The sequence below is a fragment of the Schistocerca serialis genome, chromosome 1, assembly GCF_023864345.2.
Source record: "Schistocerca serialis cubense isolate TAMUIC-IGC-003099 chromosome 1, iqSchSeri2.2, whole genome shotgun sequence".
NCBI lineage: Eukaryota > Metazoa > Arthropoda > Insecta > Orthoptera > Acrididae > Schistocerca > Schistocerca serialis.
In genome coordinates this window covers 778,316,581-778,335,793 of record NC_064638.1, presented here as the reverse complement: position 1 = coordinate 778,335,793, position 19,213 = coordinate 778,316,581, and the positions used below count along the sequence as shown (strand labels likewise).

General features: G+C 40.6%; 1 protein-coding gene across 2 annotated transcripts in view; it reads right to left on the bottom strand.

Annotated features, from left to right (window-relative positions):
* The window catches only part of LOC126483164 (putative serine protease K12H4.7), a 120,983-nt gene that overhangs the window by 4,277 nt on the left and 97,493 nt on the right, over positions 1–19,213 (bottom strand). For both annotated transcript variants that reach the window (XM_050106596.1, XM_050106595.1), the window contains exons 7-8: positions 15,877–16,009; positions 8,172–8,341 (exon numbers count right to left, since the gene is read on the bottom strand). In XM_050106596.1, the coding sequence (XP_049962553.1) occupies positions 8,172–8,341; positions 15,877–16,009 (303 nt within the window). The remainder of the gene's footprint in view (positions 1–8,171; positions 8,342–15,876; positions 16,010–19,213) is intronic.

The following is a 19,213-nucleotide window of genomic DNA, read 5'->3' as shown; positions in this document are numbered from 1 at the left end:
GCATACTGGGAAGAGTCATTCCATGTTTCTGAATGCTAAGAAGAGCACAGAGCGCAGCCAACTACTGGCGGTGGATCATGTTGGTGCTAATGATGTGCATCACTTTGAACTGGAAGAGATTCTCTATGGTTGCGGGTTACTAGCTGAAATGATAAATAGTGTCAGTCTTGCTTGTGAGATACGAGGGCTATTCAGAAAGTAGGGAGTATTTTGGCATTTACTTTTTAAAAAAGAAAACTAAGTACAAGAAATACATTTTATTACACACATCTGAAACAGTGACTGGCAGACTACTTTTCCACATAGGCACCCAACACATTGAGGCACTTATCATAGTGATGGACAAGCTTTGAAAGACCTTTGTCACAAAATTCTGCTGCCTGAGACTTCAGCCAGTTCTTCATCTTGGGGAAACAAGTGGAAGTTGCTTGGTGCAAGATCGGGGCTGTAGGGCGGATGAGGGAAAATTTTCCAATTGAAATAATTAAGGAGTTCTTTAGTGTGGTTTGCCATGTGAGGTCAGGCATTGTCACGCAAAAGCAAATTTTTTGACGTCAGATTTCTTCGGTGTTTGTTTTGAACTGCTCTTCTAAGGCCGTGCAAAGTTTGGCAATACTGGGCAGAATTTATGGTTGCTCCATGTTCGAGAAAATCAATAAGAAGCACACCTTGCCTATCCCAAAACATTGTCACCATCAACTTCCTTGCTGACAAGGTTTGCAAACATTTTCTAGGTTTCTGGGGGGACCTTGTGTGTCCCCACTTCATGGACTGTAATTTTGTCTTGCAATTGACGTGTTTCACCCAAGTCTTGTCACCAGTTACTATTCGATCCAGTAATGGATCACCATGTTTGTGGTAGGCCTCCAGAAATGTCAACACTGCCCCCCATTCGCTGTTCTTTTTGTTGCTCTGTAAGCATTTTGGGCACCCATCATGCACAAAATTTGTGGTAGCCTAGTTTTTGAGTGACAATTTCAAACAACAACATCCGTGAAACTTGTGGAAAAGAAAGCGAAAGCTCCGTTATTGTGAAGTGACAGTTTTCACGAATCATTTCATCAACTTACTGACAAGATCGTCAGTCACAATGCTCAGGCGTTGACTTTTCTCTTTATCATGAATGTTGGTTTGGCCACTTTAAAATGAAATGCACGATTTCCGGATGGAACATTCACTCATTATGTTGTTTCCAAACACTTTGCACAGTTCATGATAAATTTCTATAGGTTTTAGGTTTTTGGCCAGTGAAAACCGTGTCACAGACCATATCTCACAACTGGTGGGATTTTCGATTGCAGTGCACATTTCAAATTTGAATATATATTTAAAAAAACAGATGTGCAGAGACATTCCTGCTGTCATGGATAGATACTGACTGAGCTGCTGAGCATGCACATACCAAAATATATGCGATCAGTGTGCGCCTAGTGGTGTCAGACGGAAATGTTCCCTACTTTCTGAATAACCCTCGTAAAAGCAGAGCTCATCATCTGTAGCATCATCGACAGGACGAAATGCAGACCTTTGGTTCACGATCAAGTGGAGGGTCTGAATCAGAGGCCCAGATGATTCTACACCCATGCATGCTGCAGATTCCTCAATTTGTGTCACAGAGTGGTCAGTTTTCAGGTTCTACTTAATAGATCAGGTGTCCACTGCCCATAGGAAGCGGCTACATAGGCAGCAGGCGTTGTGTGTAGTGGACTAGGCAGTTTTTTTAGGTTAGAGGATCTCGGGAAACTACAGAAGGGGCATCTGTCTAAAAGTGGCAGGGCAAACACAGGACTAGGGTAGACCTAGCAACAATTACTATTGTAGTTGTAAACTGTAGTAGCTGTGTTGGGAAAGAACCAGAACTTCAAGTGCTATCCAAAAGCAGTAAAGCTCAAATTGTTATAGGTACTGAAAGCTGGCTAAAGTCGGAATAAGTTCAGCCAAAATTCAGCAAGGACCTGACTGTGTTCAGAAAAGATAGATTAAATACAGTTGGTGCTAAAGTGTTTATTGCTTTCAGAAGAACTTTAGCTTGTAGTGAAATTGAAGTAGATGGTTTCTGTGAGTTAGTACAGACAGAAGTTGTACTTGACAACCCAAATAAATTAATTATTGGTTTATTTTACAGATACAGCTGCTGAACAGTTCAATGAAAACTTGAGTCTTATTCCAAATACATAACCCAGTCATACAATTATAGTTGGTGGCGACTTCAAAAATACACGATTGGTAATGTTTTACTGAAGCTCAAAACTTAGTGCAGGCTTCAATGCAAGATGCTTTTAATAGTTACCACAATGAAACTCCATCTTGAAATCTGGCAGTTAAACCAAAGAGATTTGGATGGTCTATATGGTACACCAGCAGTAAGACAGAGTCAGTATCTCCATAGTGCAATACCAATGGCAACATTCCTGATGACAGTGCCAATAAAGTGCAGTTACTAGCATGGTTTTTCCAAAATCACTTCACCAAAGAAAATTAAGTAAATATTCCAAAATTTGAATAAAGAAAAATTGCCAACATGAGCAATATATATGTAGATATCCTCAGTGTGGCGACACAGGTTAAATCACTTAATAAAGGCAAGGTCTCTGGTCCAGTTTGTTTACCATTTAGGATCCTTTCAGAGTATACTGATACAAAAGCTCCATCCTTAGCAATCAAACACAACCGTTTGCTCATTGAAACGCCCGCATCTAAAGAGTAGCAAGTTGCACAGGTCACGCCAACAACCAAGAAAGAAAATAGGAGTAATCCACTGAATTACAGACCCATATCATTAATATCTATTTGCAGCAGGGTTCTGGAATACATACTGTGTTTAAACATTATGAATTACCTCAATGAAAATGGTCTATTGAGAAATAGCCAAGTTGGATTCAGAAAATGTCATTCTTGTGAAACACAATTTGCTTGTGATTCACACAAGATAATGAGTGCTATTGCAGTGTAAGTCGAATTGATTGATTATCTTTAGATTTCCAGATGGCTTTTGATACGGTTTCTCATAAGCAACTTCAGATCAAGCTGCATGCCTACAGAGTAGCATCTCAACTGTTCAGCTGATTTCATGATTTCATATCAGAAAAGGACACAGTTCATAGTAAATGACCTAAAGTTATCTAGTAAAATAGAAACAATATCTGGTGTCCCCCAAGGGAATGGTATAGGCCCCTTCCTGTTCCTCATCTATTAGGAGACAATCTGAGCAACCCTCTTAGATTGTTTGCAGATGATGCTGTCATTTATCATCTTGTAAAGTCAGCAGGTGATCATAACAAATTGCAAAATGATTTAGACAAAGCATCTGTATGATGCAGAAAGTGGCAAATTGACTATAAATAATGCAAAGCATTTAGTGATCAACTTAAGTACTAAATGGAATCCATTAAATTGTGGTTAACACATGATAAATCACACAAATCTAAAGGCCATCAGCTCAAATAAATACTTAGGGATTGCAATTACAAATAACAAACTAGAATGATCTCACACCCAATGTGGGGGAGGGGGGATAGCAAACTAAAGACTACTATTTATTTGTAGGAAGCTTAGAAAATGCAACAGATCTGCTAAAGAGACTGCCTATATGGTTGACCGTCCTCTTCCGGAGTATTGCTGGATCGGGTGGGATCTGTATCAGATAGCATCGACTTAGGATATCGGAAACGTTCAAACAATGGCAGCTCATTGTGTACTATCACGAAATAGGGGAGAGTGTGCCACAGATATGATACGCGAATTGGGGTGGCAATAATTAAAGCAAAAGCATTTTCCACTGAAGCATGACCTTCTCATGAAATTTCGATTACCAGCTCTCTCCTCCAAATGTGAAAATATTTTGTTGGCACCCACCAACATAGGGAGAAAGGGTCATTTTAATAAAATAAGAGAAATTAGAGCTCACACACAAGTATTTAAGCGTTTGTTTTTCCTGTATGTTGTTCCAGAGTGGAATTGTAAAGAAATAGCTCGAAGGTGGTTCAATGAATCCTCTGCTATGCACTTAACTGTGCATTGTGGAGTAGTCATGTAGATGCAGAACCAAAAGAAGGAAACAAACAAAGATTATTTTTGAAAAAAATGTTTACAGTTTTGAGGAAGGAAATATTCCACTCCCACTCTTTTGTTTTGTTTTGTTTTGTGTACACAACATACAACTGAATAAAGAAGCAATTCCAAATATATAGTAGACATCAACTGCAACTACTCATTTGAAATATCTGACTGATGTCCATATCAAGGGCAGAAAATCGTGTGCAAAGCTAGCTGGTGCTGAAATTTGAATACTGACTGCCTCATATATTTTTTCCCATTTTCAGGTATTACACAACCTTGTTCACATTGGAAAATGTTCAAACGAGCTGAAATATAAACTAGGGACTCCTTATGTTATCTGTAATAAACAGTACAACAAGAACTATGATAATAATTCTGCAGTCAGAAAAAAATTGTTCATACATGTATCATGCAGGAAAAGACAAAATACAGAGAGGAAGCAATTTATTTGTGAAAATTACTTATGAGTTTCGTGCACAACAAAGAACAAAAGTACTTTATTATAAGAACATATAGCAGAGATCCTGAGTTGCATATAGACACAACAAATAGACTGTCAAAAATAAGATTTTTTTCCAAAAGGCCTTTGTCGAAAATAGAACACACACACACACACACACACACACACACAAACACACATGCAGTCTCTGGCAGCTGAACCCACACTGCGAGCAGCAGCAGTGCATGATGAGAGTGGCAACTGGGTGGGAGTAAGGAGAAGGCTGGGGCGGGGAGAGGTAGGGGTAGGGGTAGGGGCAACAGGGTAGGGATGGGGGACAGTGAAGTGCTGCTGAGGAGTGCGCGGGAACGAGGTGAAGAAAGGGTAGGGCAAATAGGAGCAGTCGGGAGGTTAGACAGAGTGTAGGGGGGTGAGGTAAGCAGGGAGGGGGGGGGGGGGTAGAGGAAAAGGAGAGAAGTAAAAATACTGGGTGCATTGGTGGAATGAGGGCTGTGTAGTACTGGAATGGGAACAGGGAAGAGGCTCCAGTGAGGACAACGATTAACGAAGGATTAGGTCAGGAGGGTTACGGGAACATAGTATATATTGTAAGAAGAGTTCTCATCTGTACAGTTCAGAAAAGCTGGTGTTGGTGAAAGGATCCATATGGCACAGGCTGTGAAGCAGTTACTGAAATGAAGGATTTCATGTTGGGCAGCATGCTCAGCAATTGGGTGATCCACTTGTTTCTTGGCCTCAGTCTGTCAGTGGCCATTCATGCAGATGGACAGCTTGTTGGTTGTCATGACCACACAAACTGCAGCACAGTGGTTGCAGTTTAGCTTGTCGATTATGTGACTGTTTTCACAGGTAGCCTTGCCTTTGATGAGATAGGTGATGTTTGTGAACAGACTGGAGTAGATGGTGGTGGGAGGATTTATGAAACAGGGTTTGCATCACAGATGGGAGCAGCAGCAGCAGTGCACTATGGAAGTGGCAGCTGGTTGGGGCTAAGGAGGAGGCTGGGACAGGGAGGAAGAGGGGTAGTAGGGTAGAGGTGGGGGACAGTGAAGTGCTTCTGGGGAGCGTGCAGGGACAAGGTGGAGATGGGGTAGGTAGATGCAAGACCTGTCCCATACATCCTCCCACCACCACCTACTCCAGCACAGTCACAATCATCACCTATCTCTACCTGTGAAACCAGTCACGTAATCGACAAGCTAAGCTGCAACCACTGTGCTGCATTCTATGTGGGCCTGACAACCAACAAGCCTGTCTGTCTGTATGAATGGCCACCGATAAACAGTGGCCAAGAAAGAAGAGGACCACCAGAGCACTGATTACACTGCCCAAACGACATCCTTCATTTCATTTCAATGACTGCTTCACAGCCTGTGCCACATGGCTCCTTCTCACCAACACCAGCTTTTCTGAACTGCGCAGACGGGAACTTTCGCTGCAATATATTCTATATTCCCGTAACCCTCCTGGCCTCAACCTTCATTAGTCATTGTCCTCACCCATCCAGCCCCTTCCCCATTCCCATTCCAGCACTACACAGCCGTCATTCCACTAACACACCCAATCTTTTTACTTCTCTCGTTTTCCGCTACCCCCTCCCCCCACCTCTCCCCTGCCCTCCGTCTAATCTCCCGACTGCACCTAGCTGCCCTCCACTTCATCCGTGTGTGCTCCCCAGCAGCACTTCACTGTCTCCCACACCTATCCTAGTATCCCCCCCCCCCTCCCTGCCCCAGCCTCCTCCTCGCCCCCACCCAATTGCCACTCCCATCAAGCACTGCTGCTGCTGCTGCTGCTGCTGCTGCACACGGTGTAGCTTCAGCTGCCAGAGACTGCATTCATGTGTGTGTGTGTGTGTGTGTGTGTGTGTGGTGTGTGTGTGTGTGTGTCTCATCTATTTTCGACAAAGGCCTTGTTGGTCGAAAGCGTATTTGTTACAGTCTCTTTGTTGTGCCTATTTGCGAATCAGCATTTCCGCTACATGGTGAGTAGCATCTTTCTTTTTCATGATATTGTTGCATTCCATCCTGGATTTTCCGTTGTTTGATTTTTAAGAACACTACTGTATGATATTTGGCCAAATAAATAATAGCCACAGAATGTTGTGCTACAAGCATATGGAGAAAACTGGTAGTGTGATCTCCTTCTTGTACAGATCTTGGATAGGCAACTACAGGAGTTGCAGAAAATGTTGACAGTTAAAAAAGAGTTATATAGACATGTTGCTGTACAAATATAATTCTATATATATCACTGAAATCTTAGCTGTCAACATGCTGTATTCTTTATAAACTCAGCGGCAGATAGGAGTTTCTGTAAGATCTGTTAAAACCGTCGTCATAGACTGACCAGCTCATGTCCTTAGCACAATAACTAGATGAAAAGCATAAATTACAATCCACTAATGGGCATGTCTACTGAAAAGTTTCAAATGTTTATAGTTGCTAACCTCTGAAGACTGGAGACAATGCAACTGCAGTATTAGCTTTAATAAGAGTGCTGGAGGAACAAGAGGGACGTGAAAACTAATGCAAAAAAATTATGAGGATAGCGCAAAGTGAGAATGACCATTTCTTTGAATAGCCAAAACTACACTACAGCAACAAATAAGTAGCTCATGTGAGTGTTGGCTTCTGTGGTCATTGCCACACTCAATGAATTCTTCCAGGTTCCAGAATGAGATTTTCACTCTTGCAGCGAAGTGTGCGCTGATATGAAACTTCCTGGCAGATTAAAACTGTGTGCCGGACCGAGACTCGAACTCGGGACCTATGCCTTTCGCTGGCAAGTGCTCTACCAACTGAGCTACCCAAGCACGGCTCACGCCCTGTCCTCATTGCTCTACTTCTGCCAGTACCTCGTCTCCTACCTTCCAAACTTAACAGAAGCACTTCTGCGAACCTTACAGAACTAGCACACCTGAAAGAAAGAAAGGTCCCGAGTTAGAGTCTCGGTCCAGCACACAGTTTTAATCTGCCAGGAAGTTTCAATTCTTCTAGGTCTCTGACAGCATTGTCAGCAGTAAAACTGCTGATATTTCGGACGCTATCTCATGTGCAAATTGCAAATGCTATCAAAGGCAACACCATGAAGGAGGTCACTTGCAATGTAGCCAAAACCGTTAAAATTTTACATACTGACAATGCGTTCAAGACCCAGAAGAATTTAATTACTGGCAACTAGTAGCTCTGTTTTATCATTCTTCATTTGTGATCAGAAGCCTTGTTACGAACCTCTACAAACAGACCTATATGTTGTACTTATGTAGGTCAAAAGCAATATTTGCCTTTAATACAAATTAGTACACAATTAAATAATATAAATTTTCTAAAAAGTTGGAAGTTCTGTTCGCTCTGCAATTCACAGGTAAACAGATAACTCAGGGTTTTAGTTGTGATAACAGCAGGAATTTGCATTCAGTTCACTACTCACATCTCTTTTACCACTCAACAACCAGTAGTTAGTAAAATATGTAATTCCTCCATATAAAGTCATTAATTTTCATATCTTGTGGAAGTATTAAAAATGATAATATCAACTAGATACAGTAAAGAACATCAAAAAACAATTTAACTCTTCCCATTTCAAAACATACAAGATACACTGTACTATGCAGGTACACATCATAAGAATCCAAGTAAAAGTGACAAACCTTGTATAAAGATGGCAGGAGAATCTGATAGTAAAGTGTGTGTAATTCCCAGTGCATGCCAAGGGTCTATTGAACCATGTACATACACAACACGGGTTGCCTGCAGTGCAAAGGCTCCATACAGTGTGTTAGTACGGTAAGTGACAGCCTTTAGGAAATCAGTATTATACCTGCAACAGATGAAAGGCAAACTACAGTATTGTTTAACATAATGAGGAAAACTGGTTTGAAAGTTGATAAGATCATGAAGGGGACAGAAAGCAGACTCACTATTTTGAAAACAACTTGCAGTACTCATATTAGCGCCTGTTGACTGATACTTACAGACTGCATAAAAACTTTATGTGCATGTATTAAGACGGGGTTTAAAAAAATAGAAAAGCTGTTTGGAACTACAACCTAAATGTGGATAGGGATCTGAAATGCCATCTTCCTAAATGCAAGCCCAGTTTCTTTGTCAGTGAGTCATCTCACTCTGTACCTCTCTCTAATTTGTCTACAATTCTTGGTAGACTGAATTCATTGTTACTGGAAATACATTTTTATCCTATCTGAGCCACCTATGCTCATCTTAACCCACAGCCTCAAAGTATCACAATTGAAGTCCTCTACTCTATATCCAAACTTTTGTTTGCAAACTTCCTTCTATGTTTCACTTGAATCACAAAATCACATTGACAAAAATCATGATTGTGTGAAATCAGGTTCTAGTTTTCTGGGTTTTTTTTTTTTTTAAAAAAAAAAAAAAAAAAAAAAAAGAGCTCTTAAAAATTTTGAATTCTATGCAGTAGAATTTCATCATCATAGCTTCTAGTTCAATGATGATTTAACCAAAAATAAATTTTGTTAAATAATGAAAAGCCACAGAAGTTAACACAAAAAGACAGTGAATCGATTCCCTATGGACACTGGTTAAAAGATGTATAATACAGCCATTACATGAAACACAGTGTTAATATAATCAAAGGATTTTCACACTTCTCCTCATTTCTTTCAATATCTCTCTTTGATCATATATCTGACTGCCAAAGCATAAATTTTTAACAACTGCTTTCCACAGTCCACTGGTATGACATTGCACAGTATGCTTGGTTCCACATTATTTTGAATTGAAAACCAGTACGGTATTTATGTTAATTAGATGTTCGGTCGTACGACTGTGAACAGCTTCCCTTATGGAAAGCAATGGAAGTATCTTCCTATTGCCATATATGATGAAATGTCCTGAATAAAGGTTATGTACCACTACCTATTGCTGCCAGAACAACATATGAAATTGGTCGTCACTACAATTACACTGAGGTGATACAAGTCACGGGATAGCGCTATGCACATATACAGATGGTGATAGTATCATGTAGACAAGGTATAAAAGGGTAGTGAATTGGTGGAGCTGCCATTTGTACTCAGATGACTCATGTGAAAAGGTTTCCAACATGATTGTGTCCGCACGATGGGAATTAACAGACTCTGAACATGGAATGGTAGTTGGTGCTAGACACATGGGATATTCCAATTCAGAAATCATTAGGGAGCTCAATATTCTGAGATACACAGTGTCAAGAGTGTGCAGAGAATACCAAATTTGAGGCATAAACTCTCACCATGGACAACACAGTGGCCAACGACCTCCATTTAATTACTGAGAACGGAGTTTGTGTAGAGTTGTTCGGGATAACGAACAAGCAACACTGCACAAAATAACCAGAGGACTCAATGTGGGACATATGATGAATGTGTCCGTTAGGACAGTGTGGCGAAATATGGCGTTAATGGCCTATGGCGACAGACGACTGGCACAAGTGCCTTTGCTAACTGTATGACATCTTTCCTAGACTCATGACAATATCAGTTGGACCCTAGACAACTGGAAAACTGTGGCCTTGTCAGATGAGTCCCAATTTCAGTTGGTAAGAGCTGATGGTATGCTTCAAGTATGGCGCAGACTCCACAATGCCATGGACCGAAGTTGTGAACAAGGCACTGTGCCAGCTGATGGTGTCTCCATAATGATGTTGGCTTTGTTTACATGGAATGGACCTGGTCTCTGGTCCATCTGAACTGATCAATGACAGGAAATGGCCACATTCAGGTGCTTGGGAACCATTTATAGCCATTCATGGACTTCATGTTCCCAAAAAACGACATCTGGTCACCAGGCCACAATTATTTGCGAAGAACACTCTGGATAGTTCAAGTGAATGATTTGGCCACCCAGATCACCTGACATGAATCCCAAAGACCATTTGTGGGACACAATCGAGACGTCAGTTTGTGCACAACATCCTGCACTGGCAACACTATTGTATGCCTCAATATTTCTGCAGGGGACTTCCAACAACTTGTTGAGTCCATGTCACATTGAGTTGTTGCACTAAACTGGGTAAAAGGGGGACCGATATGATATTAGGAGGTATCCCATGAGTTCTGTTGGACTATTTGACACATCTGACATATGACTTTGCACACAGGCAAAGAATGAAATTTCACACATGCCTCATTTCTATGTACACTGACTGGTAAGGACAAACATGCAGAAACTTCAAAACATGATATTCAGAACATCTCAGAGCTTTTAAAAGCAACAGCTCCCATAGCACATTTGCTGACCACCTTGTAGATAACAATCACCACCCAACCACAATAGAAACAGACTTAAGAATACTAAAACCCAGCCACAGCCTATACAGCAAACTGACTACTGACGAAAACTTCCAAATACAGAAGGCAATAGCAGAAGGAAAACAGCTCTTAAATGAATACACTACACTCTGCAAGGGCAAACTATTTAACACATTAAAGGAACTTTATAAATAAAAACAGCACAAACAGATAAAGTCTACACACACACACACACACACACACACACACACACAAAGATAAAAGGCAAACAAAATTCAAATTTGGCAACGAACTCTCTGGTGAACAAATGAACACTGACTGGGCTGGGACACATAATAAACCACAATCACATTGTGTTCTGGTGAAGTGAAAAGTGTTTTACTACATTATTTGTGGAAAATACTTGTTATAGTTATGTTCGCATCCCAACACCTCAGCATGATGTGGAGAATGAAAGTGCTTGCCACACAAAAACGTAAGTAAAAACGAATATAGGTGCGAAAACATTGCAAAAAACTAAATTACATTCTAGAAGATAGGTTAACTCTCAGCAAAAATCTTTCTCATCAACATCGTTTGGTTGCAGATGACAAGCTACCTGCAGTCATTGACACATAAGTGATCCAGAAAATTCATGCACACCAAATGTAAAGGTATTTACAAAAAGAAACAATCAATTGTTTGAACTAAAAATGCACATAATTTCATTATCATTTAACAAAAATGTTCACATCGCAGAATAAATTAAAATGAACACCCACTGATGATGGCAAAGTGGTGCCGAAACATGTCTGGGTACTGAGAAAAACAGTGTTTTGCATAACTGGTGGACCTCACATCCAATAATTTTAACTGCAAACACAGCCAATACAAGGAGCTGCAAATCAAAATGATGGATATTGGATCATTATGGCTCCACGTTATGGGTCTAACTTAGTGTGAAATCTGAAATGATTCAAGTGCAAAATACTATTATGACTGAGACTTATAATTTGGTATTTGTTAACTTGTTGTATTAAAGACAAAACAGGTGCTTATTTTTTTATAACGATGACCATATCCATATTTCATACAACTGACTATAGACTAATTTTCAAGTGGTAACAAAATAAGTAGTTGTTTACGTCAAAGTCAGCTGTCTCATGTCTGTTTGACAGTGTTTGGAGGTGTTGGTCACCAAAGAAAGAGATTTATTTTGTGTGAGAGTTGTACCCAGCCACAACAGGATGACCAGCAGAACAACCTGTGGGATTGAGTTTGGGTAGTAGACAGAAAGACAGGAGTGCGAGGTGTTGCTTGTGTGAGAAGGGAGACAGATTCAAGTGTCAGGTTTTGGGAAGGGCTTAAGGTCTGGAAAAGCTGCTTGAGATCATGTTGAAATTCTGGGATGGGATAATGGTTATAAGGTTCATATGCAGAGATGTCAGAAAGATGGCAAAGACCCTGAGCCACATAGTCACTACATTTCACGACCACTATGGTGGAGCCTTTGTCTGCAGAAAGGATATGGTCTGCACTGCTTTTCAGGTTATGGATGGCAATGTGTTCCATATGAGTGATGTCGGACTCACTGAGGAACAACTTCGGAAAGGTACATAGGGTCAGGTTAGAAGTGAAGAATACCTGGCAGATTACCAGGGGATGCCTGGGTAGAAGGTTGAAACTATTGTAACAAGGTTCTATATGGGTTCAATGGGTAAGTGGCAAGGAAGTGTTTTCACTGCAAAGAATGAGCAAAAGAAAGAAGGGCCTTCAGAAGCCCGGTGTGGTTGTTGAAACTTGTTTTGGGGCTAAAGATGAGGCCTTTAGAAAATACAGAGGCTTCTGCATGGGTCAGAGATTTGGCAGAAAGATTGACAACAGGTTTACAGGATAGGTATTCAGGAGTTGTGTGTTTCATGAAGGGTGGAAGGAGTTTTTGAGGATGGGAGAGGGGCATGTGGGAAGTTGGATCAGAGTAGTAGGCTTTTTACTGGCTACAGGCAGCCCCAACAGGAGTAGCTGAGACAGCTTTCTCTAATGGTGCTGGGATGCTGTCCCCAACTGTTTGAGTGCAAGAGTTTCTATTGCAGTGATGGAATTCAGGCAGTTGGGGCCACAGAATAAATGGAATTTACAAAAGCAATAGAGGCTGTCAAATATGGTTTGAGCTTGGATTGTATGAGTATGAAGGACTAGTTTGGTGAGGATGAGGGGCTGGTGAAATTGGAAAAAGTGAAGGTTCTAGCAGTAGAACGGATCATACCTTGAGATGCCAATATTGATGTTAAGCCCATTACACAAGGTACCATGTACCATACAGGATTTTAGAATGAGGATGTGTGACCAGAGTTTGCCACAGGAAAAGGAGAGTTTTCTGGATCGGAGAAGGTAGAATGAGCAGGGAATCGTGCTTGGATGGGTGCGGAATCACAGGAGTAACACAAAATTTGTAGAAAACGTGGATGATGATAATAAGCTGAAAATTTATGAAGTGTTACAACAGAAATAAATTGTGGGTACTTTATAGAGAGTTGTGTTCAGAAAATGTTTTAAAGAAGCAGGAAGTACTGGGTGCATTAGTAAACAAATAAATTTGATCACAAATTTACACGTGCAATCGTAAGTAATCATGCACGATTATACGAGGAGATCATAAATAAATACATGATATCTGCTTACAGCCATGTTTGGCAGTATAAATCAATATTGGAGAATACGTTTAAAAACTGCACTGGAGTTAAATGTTCAAAAAGCGGGAGTCACCACAAGTGCAGGGTGTTGTAGCACAGTACTATTTAGTGTGGTAGACTGTTACACCAGCAGGAATTCAAATTTTGCAACAGAAGCTGGTCAGTTCGTGGTTCGAAGGTAGGTACTGTAGAGGACAATGATGTATAGAAATATTAAGGAATAAAGAACGAACAATGAGTTTTAGATAAGTAGAGAGTTACACCAACAAAGGTAAAAGGATATGGTAAGGAAGAGAACCGAACTGGTAATGTGTAACAGTAATTGAAATTCCTGGATGGAACAATATATAATATACGAGAAAGGCAACCGCTCATCTGTAACAGACTTATACATGGAGCGCAATAACACATAACAGAATACAGTATTCACATTAGCTTTTGAGCACTATGTCTTTTACTAGCAATGATTTTATCGCCTCAATACAAGATGAAATTAATACATGTGTTTTGGCACAACAAATATTTGGCCAAAAATTGCATTCAGCCATTGAATATGCAAATAACTCAGACACCAACATGCAATAGTGACAAAAAAATTCAGGGGTGGGTAAAGTACTCCAACCGCGTCAATTCATTATATGGGACAAATGTATTATGGCACATAATGTGCTTCTTCATACACACACAGATTTGAGAGGAAATGAACAACTCTTCAGTGGTGCGCTCATTTTACTGTCTGGTGATTTTCAATAAATTCAACCAGTTGTACTGCATTTCGCAGTGGCTAATGAATTTAATGCATGTCTCAAATCATCACTTTTATGACAACATACACAGAAATTGACTTTGGGGACCAATATGTGTGTACAACTACAACATGATGCATCTGATGAACATTTTGCTAAACAATTGCTCAATATTGGGAATGGGAAAATGGCAACTGAGGAATTCACAAAATTTATTATATCGTCAACAAACTTCTGTAAAGTTACAGTACCCACAGATGAAATGATTCACAAAGTCTTCCCAAATATCACACAGAATTACAAAAATAATCTGTGGCTCAGTGCACATGCTATATTAGCAACCAAAACCAACGATGTCATTGCCATAAATTGCATCATGCAAAATTAAATAGCAGGCAAAGCAACAATGTGTCAAGTCTAGCAGTACTGTAAAGAATCAAGATGAAATTGTAAGTTATCTAACTAAAGCTTTGACTTCACTTTATTTGCGAGGCACGCTGCTTGTTTCCCCTGAAGCACAAAGCCACCACAACTATTCAATGGTACCAGGTTTTCAGTGAAAAAGATGAACAATATCGTCGAAGCTACAATTTTTAAGGGAAAATTTACAGGATAAGATGTACTGTTGCAACCCATCTGAATCATTCAAACAGATAAGCCATTTGGATTCAAACATTTATCTATAGTTGCTAGTGTGATACATATTTACATTGACCATCAAAAAAGCACAGGAACAATCACTACAAGTGTGTGGACAAAATTTATTATATGCTTCTCACATGTCAGCTGTATGTGGTCTGCCCATGTGTTAGAAAACTTTGTTTTATTTATGTATGCACCAGACAGGAAAATAAAACATATTGTGCATCCAAAAGCACATCTATAAACAGAAATTAGCACAAACATTTCCTTTGAGTGACACTGCAACACAATCTGAATACTCACTAGTGTTTATTATTAGGTGACAAATGCAAGGAATTTTTGCTCCTGACAAATTTGAAAGTTTACGCACCTGCTCAACTGAAATAATGCTCTACAGGAACACCATATGACAGTTTTTAAAACATAAACAAAAATAAATCAAGACTTGAACACAGGGCAATCAGTGATGCTTAGTTTTGTGGAAGTCTTTCAATTATTTTGAAAATGATTTACATTGATTACTGTTTTTCCATGCACGTTTTGGGCTTTCTGCACATTTTCTTAGGAGATCTCTCATTAGCTTTGATCTTTAGACCAATCTCTGACAGTTGGTTCTTGATGGTGCACACCTGTCAAAACTTGTGTGGGAAGCCATCTGGTGTGTTATAAATGATGTTAATATTTACCAACCAGGACAACAAGCTACTCAGCTGCACACATTTTGGCAGTTTGTGGGGTACATATGTCAAATAAGAATTAAAATTGCTTGGCAGTGTAGTTGTGGTGCAGCTGGATATTGTTTTCTATTATTATCAAAATTTTGGACACAGCTGATTCAATAACATGTTTTACAATAACATGTTTTATGTTGTTCTGGAGAGAGAATAAATAACCTTGTAACACTTGTTTATCATAAATCCACTAAATGAGCACAACAAAATTAGAGAACTGAGGTTCACATCAAGCTGGTAATAAATTATGATAGATTTTTAACTTAAGACAAGAAACATCCGAGGTACATACTTAGGGCCGAAGATATCTGAGCATTGCTGAATAAAGAAATCGACTGGGAAGTTATCTCCAAATAATTTTGGTTCTTTGCTTGATGTCTGGTAAAATCCAAACTCTGTGCATGTTTGATATGTCCACTGACGACCTGTTAACAAAATTTCTTTGTTAGAGAGTAACTGGGACAATGTGTATTATAGCATTAATATTTTTTGTTTCATTTTTAATACAAGAATCACTCTATGAATGACTTGCTGCAGAACACTTTTACCACATAACTAATTTTCCAGTAACAATATCAAGAAAAGTAATTTATTTTCACCCAAAACTAATTGCTGAAAGTTTTTGTCAACATGGTACTATATTTAAGCTAATAAATTTAATCAGGTCTGTTACATTTAACAGATATGTTTGACATCTTTAAATTACATATACTTAAGTATGACAGAAAATGTTACTGTACTTCTTTACAATTTTTTGTCAATACTAAACACCATACACTATCTGCTGATAATACAAGAACTACCTGCGCATTTTGTGAGGTCCATTTAGTAGTAACTAACGTATTCCCATACCCAATCATTGTAGCAACATCTACCTGGGCATTGAACCATTGCCTGGAGTCACAGCGACCCAGCCATGACAAGCACATACTCCTTGGCATGTGAGGAGAGTTTCCAGTTCAAGTATCAACAGTGATATCTCTGTACGGTCAGGGGGCTACCATCATGCAGGTATCTTACAATCTCCACAACAGGATGGTAACCTGTCAGGTATTGGGTGTATTACCTTCGCCCAGAAAGGAAAGATGCAAAGATGGTCAGGCACACAAGGTGGAATATACACCATCCTGCATGGTTCACATTTCCGTAAAATCTGGAAGAGGAATAGCTGGTCAAACTCAACAAGGGGGACCATGTAGCTAAGAATGAAAAGTTTTAGAATGCCAAAAGGGAAGAAAATGAGTGTGCAAAATCATAAACAAAATTCAAGCACCAATGGAAAGGCAGAGGGTAAAAAAGGACAGTACATGGACAGACTTGCATACACAGAAAGGGAAGTAGGGCTGCAAGGGCTGTGCCCCCTCAGCGGCCAAGCATGTCTTCACAAAAGAGATGCGAGCTTCATACTTTCAACTAAAGAAACAAGGATGATGCTACACAATTGTCAATCAACGAAGATCAGCAGCCATAAAAAAATGCTTTTATCAAGGAAAGTTATTGAATATTGAGACCACAGAAGAAAGCCAATGAAGAAACAAAAAAGAATAATGGAGGAATAAAGATATATGCTTGAAGAAATAGAGGAGCATAGGCCAAATAAACAATTATGCCAGTTTGTGATGGATGTGTGACATAAAAGGAGCAGAAAACTTTGTGGTTGATTACTTTTATGCATCTGTTGGTTGACAAATACCATGGATTACAAATCACTTGCCACCACTCAGACTGCAGATCCACAATTACGGCATTTATTGGCTGATCCTTCCACAGGACTATGATTCACCCAAATCCCCACCCCAGTCACCAAGTTAACACTACTGAGCCACATCTCTCAGCACAAGCCAAGGCCCTACATTTTGCCAAAGCTCTACAAAGATGCTTGTGACAGTGTTCACAATTTGTCACATCCAGGAACAAACAAAACCATCAAGTTACTGACTGATCGTTTTGTGTCACCACTGATTAAAGATTATGTCCATGCATGGGCACATTTATGTATTCAATGCTAGCACTGCACAGTGGGACGAAATGTACATGATGACACCGAATAGCTTATAGGCTCTCCAGCAAGATCCGCACAAATCAGGATGAATCACATACCCTCCCTCCACAAGCAGACAGCTAAAGATATCTTTTCTTTGTCATGAATAAATGGACTTGGTGGGCAGAAGCTACAACCATCACCAACATTTCCACTTAGAGAACAGCAAAGACCTCCGCCACCACCTGGATTGCACGATTTGGTTTCCTTCTCCAAGGTACTACAGATCAGGGCCAGTAAATAAAGTATGTTTTGCTCCAAGAATTGTCCAACTTGTGCAGCATCCAGCATCATTAACCAACAAGATACCATTTTGCCAGGAATGGGAAGGGTGAAAGATGCTCTGGGTCCTAAGGCAGTTTGTGTTTGTGCCAAAGCAGAAAATGGGCAGAGATACTTCCCTTGGTCCTTTTAGACCTTCACAAAATTTACATGCCAGATAAGAGCATTGTTAGCAGAAATAGTGTAAGAGGAGTCATTGCGCGTTTCAGCACACCCAAACTACTGGCTTCTGCAGTGTAACTGCCACAGTTGGGACAAAGGCTCCAAGATCACTCAGTCAAGATCTGTCATCTGGCTGCTTCAGGCCACAGTGAATGCCCTGTATTCATCCGCAAAGCTTTGGATGACTGTACTCGCATCATACTCCACACAGATCTCATCAAATCGATGCTTCAACTGTCCAACACTGGTTCCTTCCTAGTGTCACGACTAGGACACCATATCATTGAGATCTTTCAAAATGGCAAAATTACCCCTACAAGACAATACACTGACGCTGCAAGCCCTACCATCCATTTCACCAACCAGCAGCGATACCGTTACTGCATCTTGCAGCTGCACTGATGCTGTGGCCAGCAGTTCACACAAGAGCAGGCCAGTTAATAGCTTAAATCTATAAATTAGATATATAATAAATTTTAAAAAGTTACAATAAAAAGTGGGAGGGCAGCAGCACTGTGTATGAGTAATTGATCTAGCAACTGGCTGTACAGTATGTTACTCCTGGTACAAGGGTTATTTTTGAAGTCATTCTCTGTATCAAATTAACCATGTTCATCTACGAATGTACACTCCTGGAAATGGAAAAAAGAACACATTGACACCGGTGTGTCAGACCCACCATACTTGCTCCGGACACTGCGAGAGGGCTGTACAAGCAATGATCACACGCACGGCACAGCGGACACACCAGGAACCGCGGTGTTGGCCGTCGAATGGCGCTAGCTGCGCAGCGTTTGTGCACCGCCGCCGTCAGTGTCAGCCAGTTTGCCGTGGCATACGGAGCTCCATCGCAGTCTTTAACACTGGTAGCATGCCGCGACAGCGTGGACGTGAACCGTATGTGCAGTTGACGGACTTTGAGCGAGGGCGTATAGTAGGCATGCGGGAGGCCGGGTGGACGTACCGCCGAATTGCTCAACACGTGGGGCGTGAGGTCTCCACAGTACATCGATGTTGTTGCCAGTGGTCGGCGGAAGGTGCACGTGCCCGTCGACCTGGGACCGGACCGCAGCGACGCACGGATGCACGCCAAGACCATAGGATCCTACGCAGTGCCGTAGGGGACCGCACCGCCACTTCCCAG